The sequence below is a fragment of the Heterocephalus glaber genome, unplaced genomic scaffold (assembly GCF_053883595.1).
Source record: "Heterocephalus glaber isolate CG9 unplaced genomic scaffold, H.glaber_assembly_v1.0 deba00000818, whole genome shotgun sequence".
NCBI classification, from domain to species: Eukaryota; Metazoa; Chordata; class Mammalia; order Rodentia; family Bathyergidae; genus Heterocephalus; species Heterocephalus glaber.
The window spans coordinates 868298-886284 of NW_028258164.1; the positions used below are offsets into that span (position 1 = coordinate 868298).

The 17987-nt window shown below is 38.0% G+C and overlaps 1 protein-coding gene across 1 annotated transcript in view; it reads right to left on the minus strand.

Annotated features, from left to right (window-relative positions):
- Nucleotides 1-17987, minus strand: part of LOC101724989 (cell cycle control protein 50A) — a 37628-nt gene that overhangs the window by 3801 nt on the left and 15840 nt on the right. Inside the window, exons 2-6 of the mRNA XM_021243756.2 lie at nucleotides 9346-9453; nucleotides 6657-6764; nucleotides 4113-4200; nucleotides 2980-3129; nucleotides 1897-2103 (exon numbers count right to left, since the gene is read on the minus strand). Of these exons, the coding sequence (XP_021099415.1) occupies nucleotides 1897-2103; nucleotides 2980-3129; nucleotides 4113-4200; nucleotides 6657-6764; nucleotides 9346-9453 (661 nt within the window). The remainder of the gene's footprint in view (nucleotides 1-1896; nucleotides 2104-2979; nucleotides 3130-4112; nucleotides 4201-6656; nucleotides 6765-9345; nucleotides 9454-17987) is intronic.

Consider the following 17987-nt stretch of genomic DNA (forward strand, 5'->3'; position numbering starts at 1 on the left):
TTTTAGGTGCTCTGCACAATCCAACACTCTAGGAACCCAACACAGCATCAAATCATCCATGCTAGACTGTATTTGCCTTTAAAAGATGGGCTTCTGCCTTAATTCCAGTATCTAGTTCCTATTTTACAGCCCATTTTGATCATCAACACTGGATGTTCACAGGCCCAAATTCCTGTCTTGTTGGTCTTCAAGAAACCCTGCACTCTTCCTGACAGTTCCCCTTCCGGTGCTTGGGACCCTGCTGCAGACTTCCTGCATCTGAACTGTCTGTCAACTAAGAACTCCTGCCACCCCACAGACTTCCCTCACTGTGCTCTGCAGACTACCGGCTACTATTTGTCCTTACTCTCTACTAGACCTTTTAGATGCTGTCAGAGCTGCCCTCTGCTGTGGCTTCCTCCTCAGGATGTTCTTTCTGCCAGTACCGGAAGTGCGTCTTGCATCCAAAATTGCTCCTACATAAGCCTAGCTTCAGAAACTTGTCACTTTCACTCTGCCACTCTCAGGCCATATTCATTTATGTATTCAGGTGTAACATTTAGGATCCAAAAATAATCCTTATTTTGATCTAATTTAACCATTTACTAACCCAATTTAAAACCAAAACTCTATTTATAGCTCATTTAGCTTATGAAAAATAAAAGATGCAAAGATCATCAAATATTTAAAATGCTAATATTAAGAATCTTTTCATTTAAAATATACAGTATATAAACAATGGACTAGCGATTAAAAGATATAAGACTTTCTTTAGAACAAAATATTTCCCCGCTAAGAAAGACTCTGCATCTATGCAGGTACAGATTGGTCTGGCATCCTGGTGACCTAGCCAGGATGCAGCCTGTGGTGGTGGCTGAGGGTTGGGTCATGGCCTTTGGAGTCAATCCCTTGGTCTGAACCCCAGCTATTCTCATTACTACCTGTATAACCTAAGTCAGCTACGTAAGTATTCCAGGTTCCAGTATTCTTGTCTATAACATGAAGACAATACCTACCTTATATTACTACTTGAATTAAATAATACACGAACAGTACCTTACAACAGTGTTGAAATATAGAATGGAATATCAGTACTGAAAGTGAACCTGACTTACTAATGCAGAACAACATAGCCGATGATAAAAATTTTTTGATACTATGAACAGAACCATATGTATGAACAATTATGCTGAAATGAATTAATGTATCTACTTATTTTTTGTTTGTGGGCTTTTTTTTCATTTTTTTGTTTTGTTTTGAGATAGGGCCTTATCATATAGTCCACATTGGCCTTGAACTCATTACATAGCTTAGGCTGGCCTTGAACTCAAACTCTTCCTGCCTGAGCCTTCTGAGTGCTGAGATTATTGGTGTACACCACCATGTCCAGCACATCTGCTGATTTCTGACATCTAAAAATACATATTAAAAAAGCTCAGTACAACCACCTATTTATACGTACACTCACTGCCCTTTCTGAAAAACTCAATTACAGTCTCTCATAAAAATCTCTAGTTTTTTTTGTTGTTGTTGTTGTTTTTTAACAGGGTCTCGCTATGTAATTCAGGCTGGCTTTGAATTTACTAAGTAGCCCAAGCTGGCCTCATGGTGATCCTCCTGCCTCAGTCTCCTGAGTGCTGGGATTACAGATGTGCACTACCACACCTGGCTCTAGCTTCTTCATCCACAAAGCCATCTAGATTTTAAGTAATTTTACTAAGTGATATGCTTGAAACCCTAGTACAAAGTATATACATATTTGAGACCTTTCTAGAAGATACATCCCTCATGCACAAATAATCATAAAAATGCAGGGATTAAAACTAAAGCAAAGAGTAACACACCACTGCACTGAGATGACTGCAGTAGATCCCTTTCAAGTTCAATGACTCTGCACACACAACCAAAAAAGGATACTGTATGTGATATTCAAATAGTACTGTCCAGCTGGTAATGTTGGATGTAAATCATCTTTCCGCTCTATAAGACGATACAACTTTCGAAAAGTAGGCAATGCTGCAGTACGCATCCAAACAATAAAATCCTCATTTATGAAGCCATTATTATCCTCTTCAGAATCCAGCATGTACACTGGTTTGAGCCAGTTTACTGGCTTTGTTGTTCCTTAAAGAAGAGTGGAGGGAGGGACGAAGAAACAAAATATTTATTCTATTGAATTTCAATGAAAAGGCATACTCTACTAATACAAAGATGTGCAATACACAATCTGAAACTTTAATTTCAAAGACAGATAGATAGATAGATAGATAGATAGATAGATAGATAGATAGATTCATGTTCTAAGGAAGTCTTAAAATCTAAGAAACCAATTCCTTGTGTAACAAAAAAATTTATGAAGACTTGGTTGGTATCTCAATTAAGAGGCTACAAAAACAAGAATATTCAGCATATACTAAAAGGGATATTACTTAGTGCAAAAATATAATGTTAAGAAATATTTACAAGTCAGTTATCCAAGCACTCTGGGAGGCTAAGGTAGGAGGATGGCAAAACCATTATTTTTAACAAGTGGGGATCCTGTGGGCTCAACCCTCAGTACTGCACACACACACAAAATTACACTGTTAAATTAAGGCAGCAATGAAACAAAAATAAAATTGTGTTATAAATAATAGTCTTGTTTAAAACAAATTTGGGGGTAAGTATAAAAATTATAGCTGAAATGCTTGTAAGAAAACCCCCCAAAAATTGGACTCACAATTAAAAGAATGTATTTCCTTTAGTATTTTAATACATCAGAATTTTTACCTAATTTGGTATGAAGCTGAGGAAAGAAAAATTTTCAAAGCAAACATTTTAAGATTCTAAAGATAGAAAAATTAAGATAGTTCACCATGGCCGGGGATTTAGCTCAGTGGTTCCTCCGCCTGCTTCACAAGCGCAAGGACCCAAGTTCAATCCCCGGCACCAAAAAAAAAAAAAGATAGTTCACTAAAATATCTGGTTTATCTTTCTGTAGTGAATATGAGTGCTTTTCACCTTTAAATCGTTCTTCCAGGGCTCCTTCTCCAGGAGGATTTCTGAACTTCACATGTTTGTCTGTCCACCAAGCAATACCTTTCCTTTTCAAATGAATAGGGGTAGGGGTAGGATCAGATTCATTGGCGACCAGAAACAATTCTAATGTATCTAACAAGAAAAGGAAAATATTAGTTAACATCTGCTAAAAATCCACAGCATCTGCTTTATTCTATGAAAAAGTGAAGATGCGGTATTTGCTCCCCAGAGTAGTTATGACAGAGAAGGCACATGATTTACATCTGCTCTTTATTCAGACGTGGATCGGCTATGTTAACTTCATAATTCTAGATGAACTTCTCTTCCCTCAATACAGATCTAAGTCACTTTCCTCTTAGGCTAGCTACCTAATATGTGAAATAGAGTGTTTCAATATTTACCCAAATAAAATTAAAAGGTAAATCTGCCTTTCTTCCCTTCTCATCAGTAACATATTCCTGATACCTTCTGGCATATTAATTTCTGTTTGTGCAAAGGCCCACATGGCTACTGAGCCCTTGAAATGTGTTTAGTACAAATAAACACACTCTGTAAGTGTGTAACACACATCAGGGACTTAGTATAAAATATATATTAATTGCAGTAACTTTTATGTACTATTACATAATGAAATGATAATATTTTTGGCATATTGGGTTAAATAAAAATATTATTAACATCAATTTCACTTGTTTCTTTTGAGGGTTTTAATGTGACTAGTAGAAAATTAAAATTAACTATATGGCTCAGGTTTATGATCCACATATTTCCATCAAACTCCAAACGATTAACGATAGCCCTTTCAAATGGTATCAGTAATAAAAGTCAATGGGAATAGCAGCTTGGCTTTTATTATATATATATGGACTACAAGATTAGCAAAACATCTTCGCTTCTTTCTACTCAGAGATAGAAATTTATTCTTAAATATAAAGATGCTCAAAAGGAAGTCAGTCACAAAGCATTATAAACCCCACTCAATACTTAATTATTTATTGTAAAGTTGAATTTCTCAGTTTCACTCATGATTACTAGATTATCAAATCTGTAGGAAGATTGTACAAGGTGTCCTAGTTATATATGTCTATATATGTATGTTTGTATCTGTACCATACCATTAAACATGCTGTTGGCAATAGCTCCACAAGGAGCAATCGGTAGGTCTTCATTTCTTTGATAGGGCTCACATTCCTTACTGGGATTCTGGTTTTTAGAAGGAAAAGAAGAGATATTATTACCTAAGCTTCTGAAGAACTGAGTCATCCCTTGATTTAAAGTTCTACCCCTGCCTTTTTCATTTGTAATAAATGCAAAATCAGTCTGTAAAGAAAGCAGGCTAACATTCCAGTGTAAATAATATTACACTGGAATACTCAAAATATATTCCTTTTTAATGCAACTTCTACGTGCATATATTGCTATACATGCATATATCAAATTAATTAATATCTTTTGGATGTTGAAATCAACAAAGAAACCACAAAAAGTTTTCTGCCTGAGAAAAATTAAGAAATGGCCTATTGATCTAGCTGTGACATAATAAAGGGGAATATTAAACTGGAAGTAAAAAAGATGAGAGTTCTCATTTCTTGAACAAATCCTTTGATTAAACTGAGCCTCACGTATAAAATGGACATGTTCAAATTAGTAATTTCAAATTTTGGGGCTGGGGATTTAGCTTAGTGGTTCTGCCGCCTGCCTTGCATGCACAAGGACCCGAGTTCAAAAAAAAAATTCAAATTTTATAATTTTGGGTTAAACCCTACATCTAATTAAGGGAAGGAGTCTACACTAGACTCCTAGACTGCAGCAGCCTCTAACTTGTGCATGCAGAACTAAAGAAAATGGAAATGCTGGCCAGGTAGACTGTCCAGGTGCCCTCCAGCTTTAGCCTGGACTTAGTTCCTACTGATGACCTCAAAGATATGTGGCAGCTATCAGGTTAAACTTGGGATCTTGGTGCCAAGTCTGAGCTTTGGTGTATACCTGAGTAGTTCCATGTTTTAAAACATGTAACAGACCGAGATAATCTCAATTGGAAGCTAACTAGATCCTAATACTAACCAAACTTGACTTTTATCTATATTCTCTGTGCCTACATTGCAAAAAGCACTATATGAGTGGAAAAGACAGAGAAAGAGAAGGAAACATGCAAAAGAGATCTCATCTTCATTATCTGATTTCTCAGTTTTTTGTTCCCTAAACCATATTGACAAAGTTAGTTCTCCAAGACCATGAAGACAGACAATATATAACTGGTTTATTACTTGCTGAATGTTTCGATGAAAACTATGATTTTTAAAAAGGCTATTACATATAAATAAACTCTCACAGTAGGGCAAGCATATTCTAGCCACTAAATTCTTGGTCAAGTTTTAAAAGAAAGGAAAATATTATTTACTACCTATGTGTCAGGTACTGAGTAAGCAAATTTTGCATTAACTGGCTTAGGAAAGTTACATAATGAGTGCCCAATATGTATCAGATACTACAGTAGATCCTTCTGCATAAAAACATGAGAAAAGACAATATCTGTTTCTATGCAACTCCGAATGCAGCAGAGGAAACTGATCCATACACCAACTGTGAACACAAAATAAGAGCTATAAAAAAGATGTCTACAGTCTTTCAACAAATGTTTATTAAATGCTTTCCATATGCAAAGCCCTAGCTAGGCAACTGCTGTATGGTAATTAAAGAAAGTCATGCTCCCTACTCTAATGAGCTTACAGTATAGTGGGGAAAACAGGTAATAAATAAATAAACATTAGAAACTGAAATAAGTATTATACAAATGCTATGTGACGGATTCATGGAAAGGGGTAGGAGAGCCACTTTAGATTGAGAAAACCAATCTCTGGAGGAAATATAAAAATTAATACCGAAAATAAGAGTATCCATGGAAACACCAGGCAAATGGGAGTTTCAAATACAGAGAACCGCAAACACTCTTTAAAAAGAACTTGATAATTGAGGAGATAACAGTGAATTTTAGCTGGAGTTTGCCCAGAAGGAAAATGATGTGTGATGAAACTGAAGGATTACACCCACTGAGATCACCAAGAGACCAAGACCTCCCAGTCTACACATCCTAAATAAGGCTAGGCATCGGAAGGGGAGCTTACTAACAACAGACATTCTAGACTCTGACCCTGCAGACACTGACATATTAGCCTTTGGGGAGTTCTGGAATCTGTATTTGCAAATAGCTGCGCAGAGTTTGTCAGTAACCTGTCTTTTGGATTTTACTACTTGGGCTTCCCACAAGTGAAAAAAAAAAAAAGAGTATCCCATTCAATTTTAAAATACAACCCCGGAAATTAAAGCAGCTTATTTGCCTATTTCTACCTAGCATGGTAATAATGAACAATCCCAAACAGAACATATTTACACATCCAGAATCCGAGACTCACTGAAATACCATTACAAGCAGAATAGTAAAGCCCAAATCCCAATGATGACGGGAAGTAAACAGGTGCTATGGTGTTCTCAGCTGTAAGTAGTTAACCTACACAAACTTTAACTAAAAACCCACACTATACAAAGTAGAAATAACAATTACTAAACATTATTAAATACTTTAACATTTCTAACTGAATGTTACCATGTGTTCTTATTTCACAGACATCACATTTTCATCATTTTATCACTTTACTTACAAGTAAAGCACTGGAATCTCCATTTAGCTGACTATCATCTCGAGATTTCACATAACGACGATGATTTTGATAGAAATTAGACAGGCCATAATACATAAACACATTGCCCTAGAAAAAGCAGAAAGGAAAAATTTTTTCATGTAAAAACATTATGCATTACCTTGTTTCACGTATACATGATAGCTGAGTAATGTGGGCTTTCCTAGTTTATAATTGGTGATAACATAAGTGAATTCTACAAGTACTTAATGTAAAAATGGTACAATTACAAATGACATTAAAGAAGATAAGTATTATTTACATTAAAAATAACCCTATTAGCCTACTCTGAGCTACTTTCAATCTAACATCTTCTCAGATGCAGATTGGTCTTTACCCAATTACCAAGTTTTCAGACAGATAATGGGCAAACTGTCATTTACTGTCCAAGTAAATACTGAATGAATAAGGACATAAAATATGTCAACAGAATACTATATACTATTAGCAATTAATAAACTGGTAATAAGTATCTTAATAATGAGTTATTTTGTAATAATCAAGAAGAGTACTTTTTGTATTTAAAGAAGCCAACTTCAAAAAAACCTGAGAAGAAAGGGTAACTTACAAACACTACAGTTACTTAAAGGTTAAGATGCCATCTTGAATGACTACAGGAAAACATTCAGCGGCCCCTCAAGTTACGACTGCCCTGACATTAACTTGGGTTAATTAGGTAAATGGAGGATTCATCTGCCTCTTGTTATCTATAGCATGTATCCAGGTGAACATCCAGCTCTCAGCTCCACTAACATACAACCAACTTGAGCCCTCAGAATCCACTGAGTTTTTAAGTCAAGGGTCCACTGTATTAAGCTATTTTCTCCTTTCTGGTTGCTACCTCTAATTTTTATATTCTTCACCTCAATTAAAAGGAATTCAGTTACATTATGGATCATTTATTTGATTTCTTACTTTCGTATATACTATCATTAAAACTTCATTTTCAGCCAGATGTAGTGGCACATGCTTGTAACCCCAGCACTCTCGGATGCTGAGGAAGGGTGATCACAAGTTGGAGCCCACCCTAAGCAACTGAGTGAGAATTTGTGTCAAAACAAAAAACGTGCTAGGGATATGTCTTAGTGAAAAGGCCCTGGGTTCAATCTCCCCTTTGGGGCACATACTTGATTTTCAAATGTCAGATCATGTAAACTTTCCCATTTTACATAAAGGAACTGTTTATATGGAAGTCTTTTTTTTGTAGAGAGCATATCAAAATTATATCACAGAAACAGAGGATAAGTATGCTTTCTAGCGGAAAAAAAGTATTATTTCAATTAAGAATCAGGACAGGGCTGAACACAGTGGTACTCATCCATAATCCTAGCACTCAGAAGCTGAGGGAGGAGAACTGGTGAGAGTTCGAGGCCAGCCTGGTGCTACACAGTGAATTCAATGCCAGCCTGAACTACATAGTGAGACAGCTCAACAAAACAAAACAAAACAAAATTTAAAAGGCTCAGTTCCAGAGTACCTGCCTAGTATGTATGAGTCCCTAGGTTCAATCTCTAGTATACCCCTCACAAAGTAAGTACAGTAAATTCCATTTGTAAACTGAAAATAATTTTTAAAAGGAGATTATTTCAGTGAATACTGAGATAAAATAACATATTTTAAGATCACTGAAGTCACTGAAAAGATTTTAGTCTAATCAAAGTTCATGAAAAAACAACCTATAGAAGAGTGAATCTGATGTTGATCACATTTGCAGAGAAAACTTCTGAAATAAGCGTTTTCGATTGGGAGAGGAGACTGAGGGATGGATCTTCAAAATCACTCCAAGCCTTATTTCTTCAAAAGCAAAACTGTTTTCTCTCAAATTAGTTGACATGTTTCCAATGGCAGCATTACCCTGTCCTTTATCCTGATACAAGAGCAACTACAACCACTAGAGGGCAACCATCTCTCAGGGGCTGTTAAATTATCACTACCTTTAAAGTATAGAAATACAGAAAATCTACAAAATTAGCAGGTATGAAAGCAGTCTTGTTCCCTGAAGAATAATTTTTTAAGCTCAAGTAGAGGATAGAGGACTGGACATATTGTCTTTCTACACCTATTCTGAATCTTTATAATCCTTCAACATCTGCTCAGTTGCTAAGAATGGCAGATCACTGTGAATGCAAAAGACAGAGAGAGACACAGAGACACACAGAGAGAGATCTAACTACTTATCAAAACACTAAAGATAAATAAGTTTCAGTGTTTGCATGTTTGCAATGCTTCATATCTCACAAAAAATAATTCAATTAAATAATGGAAGAATTAGTGTTTTCTGAAGTAGAATGTTTTACAATTGAAAGTATGCAAAATAATTTGAGAAATAATTTTAAAATACAAATACATGGACCCATAAATGACAAAAAATTTATTTGTACAGTTATAAAATTTTCCAGGGAAAGGATAAAATTTCACTTTAGTGTACACAAAGTATTAAGTAAACCATTCAAATCAAATAAATGTTAATTCTCAGACAGAAAATACAACAGCCAAGCATATAAAACAATCATTTTCAACAATGTATGGGTTCCAATAAATTAAACTGTCTTCTCTACCAAAATAAAAGTATCTAGTAAAAAAAATAGAACAATATTAGCACTTTTTTGTAAAGCACAGCTCTTCTAACACCTTACTTGGAACCACAGACCTCAAATGCCTTTTCCAGTGTGAAGTTAATGGTGCAAACGCATGGTGTCACATCCGGGGACAAACATTTATTGCAGGGACTAGAAGGCTCTGTTCCGGTATAATCAATCTGTAAGAGAAAAATATAACTAAGTACTCTCTCGGAGAAGGTGGATACCAATGACAATCTGAAATAACTTGCTATTAAAAGGAAAAACAGCTCCAACAAACCAACCTGTAGCCCAGACAACTGTTTTTAAGGTCATTTGTTTACTTTGACAGTATGAGGTATTAAACACCTAAAAGTGTCCTCTGCTGTTCTACTGGCTAATCTTTCCAATCAAAATCCCTTCTCCTTTCTACCAAAGACACATAAAATCATAAACACAAAATTCAAACTATGATATATTCATATTTAAACCGCTATTAAGTCTAAACTATTACAATTCTGATTAACAGAGATCAATAAATCAGCTTTTCTCCTTAAGTCTGAGAACCTTAAAGACTTTCAGTCACCTCAGAATTTGTACGCCTTCAAAATGAAAAGCAATTAGATTTTTAAGAGCTACTTTTAAAAAACTGGTGTTGAATCTGCCTTCTCTTTGTCCTGGGTTCCTGACAGTGAATTTCCCAGGTGACTGATCATCTCTGTTACTCATAAAGCCCTGGACTCACACCAGAGATTATGTTAACAAGATGGTTCAGGATGGGGGTTGGGCACTAAAACACCAATCGTGTGGTTGGGGCTCCAGCCTGGCCCCACCTCTGGGGTCCTGGCTTCAGTCTGGACACTGAAGTGCAGGGGCTCTCTGGTGGGTGAACCCATAATGTTCTAGGAGAGAGATGTGACCTGAGAACACAGGAGAGGGCATGGAAGCTCCCAGACCTCACCCAAGGTGTTTCTTCTGGGACCCCTCTCTCTCCCCAACATGTGAAGGGAGGGGAGTCCTACAGGAGGAGCGGACAGGGCATCTTGGAAACCTGTGGGCTTGGAGTCTGTTGGAACCAGATGGCATGAAGGTAGAGGGCCCAGACTGGAACTGTGGCTGATGTAGGGGCAGTCTTGGGGATCATGCCTGTAAACTGGGGGGATCTGATGTTTACTCAGGGTGCTCAGAGTCAGAACTCAATTGCACTATACCATAGAGAGGGACAATTGGTAGCAGACTGACCAGCACTTTTACTGAAAAGAAAGATTTTAGCAGACCCACCAAAGAAAGACGAAGAATAAGATAAAGAGGGGCCATTAGAGAAGAAATAAGGTATAAAACACAAGGCACATTTAAGGACAATGAGCATAAATATTCCAGATTTACAGAGTTTTATATTGGGAGTAAATGAGACAAGGATAAGAAGCTAAACTGGAGCCATAATGATAAACCATGTTTTCCTGACTACTATTATCAAATGTGTACAAAGTGTACACAGGCAGTACAATCATTTAATACCTATCATCTCACTTAAAAAGTGCAATGGCCCTCCAAAGTTTGTTTTATTTTCCTTATCCTAAACTAGGACAGGATGGGATATAGCTCAATGGAAAGGCATGAACAAAGCCCTGGGTTCAAATCTGGACGCAACCCCCCCCTCAAAAAAAAGAACCTATAAAACTGTCATTTAGGAAGGATTAGTAATTTTCCCCCAATCATCTACTTGGTAATTCTGAACAAGAGTCTGAACCTAGCCTTCCCTGTCTCCAACACCCGTGGCTCTTCCCATCACCATCTCTCTTACATAACGGTCATGTCCTCTCTGACAGGACCTTCAGAATAAAAATGAAGAGAAACTTCTGATGAATAACTGAAATTATTATTGTTCTTATTAAGCTGCCAGCATCCAAATGCATCTGCAAGTATTTGGAATGCTCCTCTGTGAAAATGTTGGAAGGACACAGAGCTCTACTTCTCACTTCAGAAGATGAAGAGAGAAATGGGTCCTTCCTCTCCTTGACCCCATCGTAGCCAGCACACAGGCACAAGGTCTAGACTGAGCAATCAAACACACCCACACAAATCATTAGATCCTTCACGGCAAGGGCAAGAGTGCCAATGATTACATCAGCAGCCATGGCAATACTCTAGAAGGGAGACTTCAGCAGCAGCTGACTGTTCATGCTTTCAAAGTTCCCCACCACCACCTGTCTCCAAATTGGATTCCTTATACTCCTCATCCAATCCCTTTCCAATAAATTCTCTGAAAGCTAAGCAACCTGAGTGTTAAAATGTCCTGTAGGATAAATAAGGAACGAGGGAGATTGTTTAGAAGAGTAACAATATTAAACACACACAATAGATTACATGAGCCTAGGAAACTGGAATTGCCTTCCTTCCTAAATGCCCCATCATGATGTAATCACTCATTCACCTAATATTAAAGAATGCTTATACATTCTAGGCATTGAAGATTCAGCCTAGCACCTGTCCACCCAGAGCTCAGCATCTAACATAGAAAACAGTCATTAAAATTGAATGGGTAGGGCAAGGGATTTAGCTCAGTGATTTCGCTGCCTGCTGCGTAAGCGCAAGGACCCAAGTTCGATCCCCGGTACCAAAAAAACGGCCAAAATTGAATGTGTATCTTGGTAAAAGAGGACAAGTTCCAAGGAAGCACAAACTTGTCTAGTAGTCAGCAAGTTTCTCCAAGAGATCCCACCTACAGGGAGACAGCACAGTACAAAACAATGCATCTCTGAATGAGGGCTTATCACATAAATAGACCCCAAAGCTACATGAATTTAGAACTTCAAGTAAAGTTCTGAATTAGAGAACTTTCAAAATCAATCATGGGATTCAGATATCTAATCATTCTTCAGCACATGTTTATAAAACGGGCCATCAAAACTAGAAAAATTTAAGTCTGGGTAGGGGGAATACATTACAGAGTAGAAGCTAAAGGTCTCGTAACTTTAAGCCACTGTAAGCTTGAACAATGTGGCTTTCCACCCCAGAAATGGACAGATAAATGGATACCACTGGAGAGAACCATTCCAGCCTGCTCTTCATATTGGAACATTGAAAGCAAGTAGATTCCTGGTAGTGACCACATGGAAAGTGTCCAGAGGTAGCAGCCTTCTTAGATACTGGTAGCCATGTGACGAAAAAAACTGCAGCCACAACAAAGCTCATTCAGTTGACATCAGGTGCAACAGACATCAGACTAAAATTAACCCTGCTCCAGTAACAACATCAGAAAACTAGATTTATGAGTTTGAATTTTATGATACCACAGAAGCAAATTTCTCTGCTTAGTCACTGAGAAATCTCTGGCATAAAGAAGGTTGGCTCTTAAAGAGTGAAGTAGTGGGCCGGGGATTTAGCTCAGTGGTTCTGCCGCCTGCCTCGCAAGCACAAGGTCCTGAGTTTGATCCCTGGTGCCAACAAAAAGAGTGAAGTAGTAATTGTCCATGTTCTTCCCTCAAAGGAAATAACATAAATTACATTATTTCCTACCAAAGACTCAAAAATTAGTCAGTAGGGCAACCCACTCAAGACCCCTCCTTGTCTCTCAGAAGCTATTCCTATTCCCCAATAGGTCTTTCCTACTCTTAACTTCCTTTGTCCTTTGGAATTTATTCTTTGATTTTAGGGGACACAAACTTAGCACATGTGACATTTAGCAGGTTGTGAATTATATCTCTTCTGTATCATCTCAGAAGTCCCACCAAGACCTTTGGAAGGAGGTGAGAGTTTGCTTTGGTTTCATGGCAACCCTAAATATTTTGACTGGATTCTGGATTGTGACTCATTTAGGTAATCAAGATTGTCATCTTTTTGTTTGTCAGTTGCTTGTGCCTTGTCTTTTTGTTAAAATTTTGGAAAAAGATTTAAGTTGAGAGCATGTGGAAATTATGACGCTTCTGTTTCTTTGATGGGACATTTTATTTTTGCAGCCAGGTTCTTATACTCCTGTTTTGCATATGCTGCATTTAGAACTTACTAGTTGCTGAATATACTTGTATTCCTTGCTTGACTTATTTGACAATTACAAGATGGTCTGTTAGACAGCAACACTGGGGAAAGGTAACGTTGGAGCTCCCCTACTGGACTTTGACACTTTAACCAAAATGTGAATTTGTAACATGCTGTGGATGCCGTTCTTAAATCTGGGAGGACAAGATTCACTGGAACAGTCTGGCCTGATCCCCCCTCTATGCTCATGGAGGGGAACATCAAGCCTGTTCTGCCTTAGTTTCCTTTTAAGTCTGACCCTGCACTGGTGAGGCAATCTTAACTCTTGAGATTCCCTGCTTCGCCTTCCCAGGCTGAGGGTGACAACTCACAGACTGTCTCATTAACTCACCTTTTCCTGTCACTTTGTTGTTGTTTTTTTGAGGTGTTTCTGCTAAAAATGGAGGGAGGGGGAGACAACTATAGATATAGAGATAGAGATTAAGAGATAGGCCCTGAAGGGTTTTAGTCAGCCTTTCTCTCCTTTCCAACAACTGAAACTCTCAAGTTGAACCTACAGAAAATGAGTGTTTGTTTATAAAAACACTACAGACAGGAAATCATCTTAGATGAGGAACACATAGCCCCATTCCTGGGGAAGGTAAGACTTTGGAATTTCGCTCATTCAGGAAGACTCATCAAGGGCGAAGTCCCTACCCATGCCTAAGCACAGTTTCCCATCCAGTGAGAGCAGGAAACTGGACCTGCGACCTAGTGGAAAAAGCCAACCACTGGGTGAGACCAGAGGGAGCTATTTCCACAAGCACAACACTTGTGAGATCCAAAACATATTCAGTTCAAGGGGGGATTTCTGAACTGCTCTTATCTCTCATTCAAAACCCAACTACATAAGCTCCATCCACCTAATACCTTGGCTCCCCTTTTTTGGATGGCTGGGATCATGTCCCAACCCATGCAGATCAAGTGGCCAATTAGGTGGTATTTGACAATATCCTCAGGACTTGGTAAAGCTATGGACTTAACAGAGAAGGAGCCCAATGCTTTACTTTTTTCTCTTGCTCTCTCACTCCCTCACACTCTCAAAAACATCCCAAACTGCCCTTGTAGATCTGATTCTTACCATTTATGTAGGTAGGGGAGGAAATAAATTGGCATATGAACTTTCGCGTATGTACAGTCTGTGGTTGCTGAGCAATGTATAGACTTGAACCTGTGAGTTTCATAAGTGTGTTGCAGATACCAAGACATAAAAATCTTTAGAGTAGATTGTGAGTAAAACCTAGCCTTGTAAGGGAGGTTGCCTAGGTGATTGGGTAGATAGCATGAAATGTCTCAGAGACTTCTTTTCCCTAGGGCCCAAGGGGCAGGAGTCTTCTGGGCCATTACATGTCTCTATCTATTCTCGGAAGTGATAGATTCTTTAGTAGGCTGGGCTTTCAGAACTTCTCAATTTAGAGTCTTAAAATCAAAAAGTAAGCCTTCTCGATTCAGAGTCTTAAAATTAGAAAGTAAACCCTAAAAAATATAGTTGGAGCACTTTCAATCTGTCCTTTGATTTTCTCTTTCTCTTTCAAAAGCAGTCATTCAGGTTCTTTGATTATTGGTTTAATTTTCTACTTTGCAATGCAGCTGGAGTCAATGAAGCTTTTGTCTCTGGAGGCAGGTTTTGCTAAGGATTAGAGAACCACTGTGGGAAAGCTCTTGATTCTGATTGTCTTTCTGCCCTTGAGATACATGATTAGGATTTCGTTCTTGTGTCATACATAGTCACTCCTCTGTCCTTTCTCCACTGCTTTGGCCCTGAGAAATAACCAATTTACAACACTGTTTTGTCCAAGGTAATTCTCTCCTCTGTGGCTGCTGGGTTTCAGGACCACATTTCCAGAATAGCAAGTTTCTCCTCCCTGGACCTTTCCAGAGTGAAGCTGACCTTCACTTATCTCCAGGCCAGATTCTAAAAAAACTAGTCTAGATTTAATCTTCAAACTCTCAAAGAATAAATGTAATAGTACAAATTTATCTGCCTTTCAGTCCTTAGGCAGAACTGGCAATTAACTCCTTTCACTTCTTCTCCCCTTAAGAATGATGCTGACTGGTTTTCACAGCACAGATAAATTCACTGATAGAACAAAAAATATTCCTAGGGGGCTGGGGACTTAGCTCAGTAGTTCCACCGCCTGCCTTGCAAGCGCAAGGACCTGAGTTAGATCCCCGGTACCAAAAAAAAAAAAAAGTTCTTAGGGACACTTATGATTTTAATAACAGTTTTAAACAAAAACAGATATTAAGGAATAGACATGCCCCCAGCTCCCAGAGGACTGCCTCTCTTGTCATGATTTCCCTCCAGAAGATCTTGCCAGGCCGGCTACTATTCTTGGAGATATACTAACAGGTTATAGCTAAATATGGTCCAAGGGTCACAGGATCACCAGGAAGGGGGCCCAGGCTCAGGGTAAGAGTGGCTAACCTGCTTCTGTCCACTTCCTCAGAACTCTAGTTCCCACTGCTGGCACTGGATGGGGTTAAATCTAAGTGGTGCCTTAGAATGGGCATAGAGCAAGAAAGACAAACAGGGACTCCTTCTCTCCTCTTGATTCTTTCAAAGGGAAAAAAACTGTCATAGGTAGACATCTGTACCAGGGCAGACTGGCGCCTTGGTGGGCCTTCTTCCCTCACTGTTTGGAATACAAACTTAGCTCCAAAGAGTGTCATGTAGTCTCTTTCTACACCCAAACCTGACCTGAGCACGCCCCCTGGCAATAGTTCAAATTACCTTTTAACAGTCTGTCCTTCTAGAGGAAACAGTTACATGTGGCTATCAAGACAGCAGTTTTGGCTATCAATTGTGGCTATCAAAACAAAAACAATAAGGCTGTATACCTGGCTATTTCAATAAGATAAACCATCAGCCTAAGGCCCGACTTATAAACACTCTTTGCTTTCAAAGATATGAAAGTTTTTTCCTTCTGATTCTTATTACAAGAGATCTCTTTTAATTGCTGATAGATTTCCCTCCGATTTAGGGTGGTTACTATATATAATAGCTACCTTCTTCTTCCCAACATGACCCTACTCCCACCAAAAGAGTAACCTAATACTTGTCCTCCTCCTAACAGCTAGTGACATCACAGGCTCCTCCAGTCCCTAGCCACTACCTCACTCAACCCCACACCAGCTCCTACAAGGCCCACCTCAGCTCCTATAAGAAGCACTCCCCATTCCGGCCGTACTGCTTTTGTCTCTCCTTTCTTCAGAGACAGCCCGGCAGATCATCCTTGCCATAAAGGCTTGTTGTGGCCTGGTCTGGTCTTGGGTTTCGGCTTTTTTACCTGACAACTGCCCTATAAAAAGTTCTGACTAGTCTATTTATAACTATAAACCTAAAACTGTAAAAGGGTTACTGTAGGTCAACTTGGCCAAATACATCTGAGAGTGCATTCTAATTTAAATGTAATCATCTTGCATATGTTTGTCCGTCTGCCTGTTCAATGTGTGTCAATAACTGGTTAAAACACCTGCAGCTGCTTAGTTTATGAAAAATTGAGCTCAACAATTTCATTTTCTTCTTCTTCCTTTTTTTTGGGGGGGGCCCTCTTTTTGAGATTTCCATGGAAAACCATTTATATAGGTTTTAAGAGTAGCCAAACTCATTTAAAATATCACCAGATAAAGACTAACAGGCTTACATAGGAATAAAATCTTAAAGTTTGATAGCATAAAGGTTACATATTTCTTAGGTTAATATGTATGTCTCTGTGTGTTAACATTTACGTATACATTACCCTCCAAAAGTTTACTTAATTGGCTTACAGATAAATAAATACTCAAAACATTTATCTTAAATGCTGGTGGTTCATATAGCTCAACAGTAGGCTAATTTACATCACTTGGTAAGAGTAAAGATGTCTTTAAAGTTAGTAACATATTTCCATCCAGGTTGTTGGGTATTCAAGAGAATATCCAAAGACTGGTTTTATAAATACAAAGTCCACTGTTTATATAACCTCATGGAATTTTTTTTTTCCCTTTGGTACCAGGGATCAAATTCAGGACCTTGCACTTGTGAGGCAGGTGGTGGAACCACTGAGCTAAATCCCCGACCCCACCTCATGGAATATTATATGGTACATTTGTGTTTCCCAAGTGTACAGGCCTTCAAAGATGTGAAACTAAAAACATCTTATCATACTGGTGACTTTCAGGTTAAAGTTGTTTATGGTAGTAAACTTTTAAAGCTCAAATATCTGGTACTCCCTTACTTGCATTCCAGTTATTTGTTGTGGAATGTACATGCTGGTCCAGCATGAAACAATCAATCAGAGGATGCAGATATGTTCTCAGGCTTATGTGAATGTTATATAATTGTGTTGTAACAGTTAGAGGCCCCTAAACACTGTGTAGTCCAGACAATGTCAATTAATAATCTATAAAGTACATCTATAAACAAGTACATTCTACTTAAATATCACTCTGGTAACAAAAAATGGTTAAAGGATAACAAATTAGGTAACAGTTTCTCTATGTCATTTAATATCTTGTAATTAAAGATAATTGACTAAAGAGCTACTCTATACTGAGATAGACATTTAAATGTGTTTCAGAGATAATAATGCATGATGAATGTCATGCTAAAATGCTATGTGCCGCCTGATGTCAAGTTTCCTTGTAAAATTTTATAATTCTTATTTGTTAACATTCTGCAGGGATTCAACTTTTAAGACAACTATGATTGGTAAAGAAATAACAGTTCATCAGT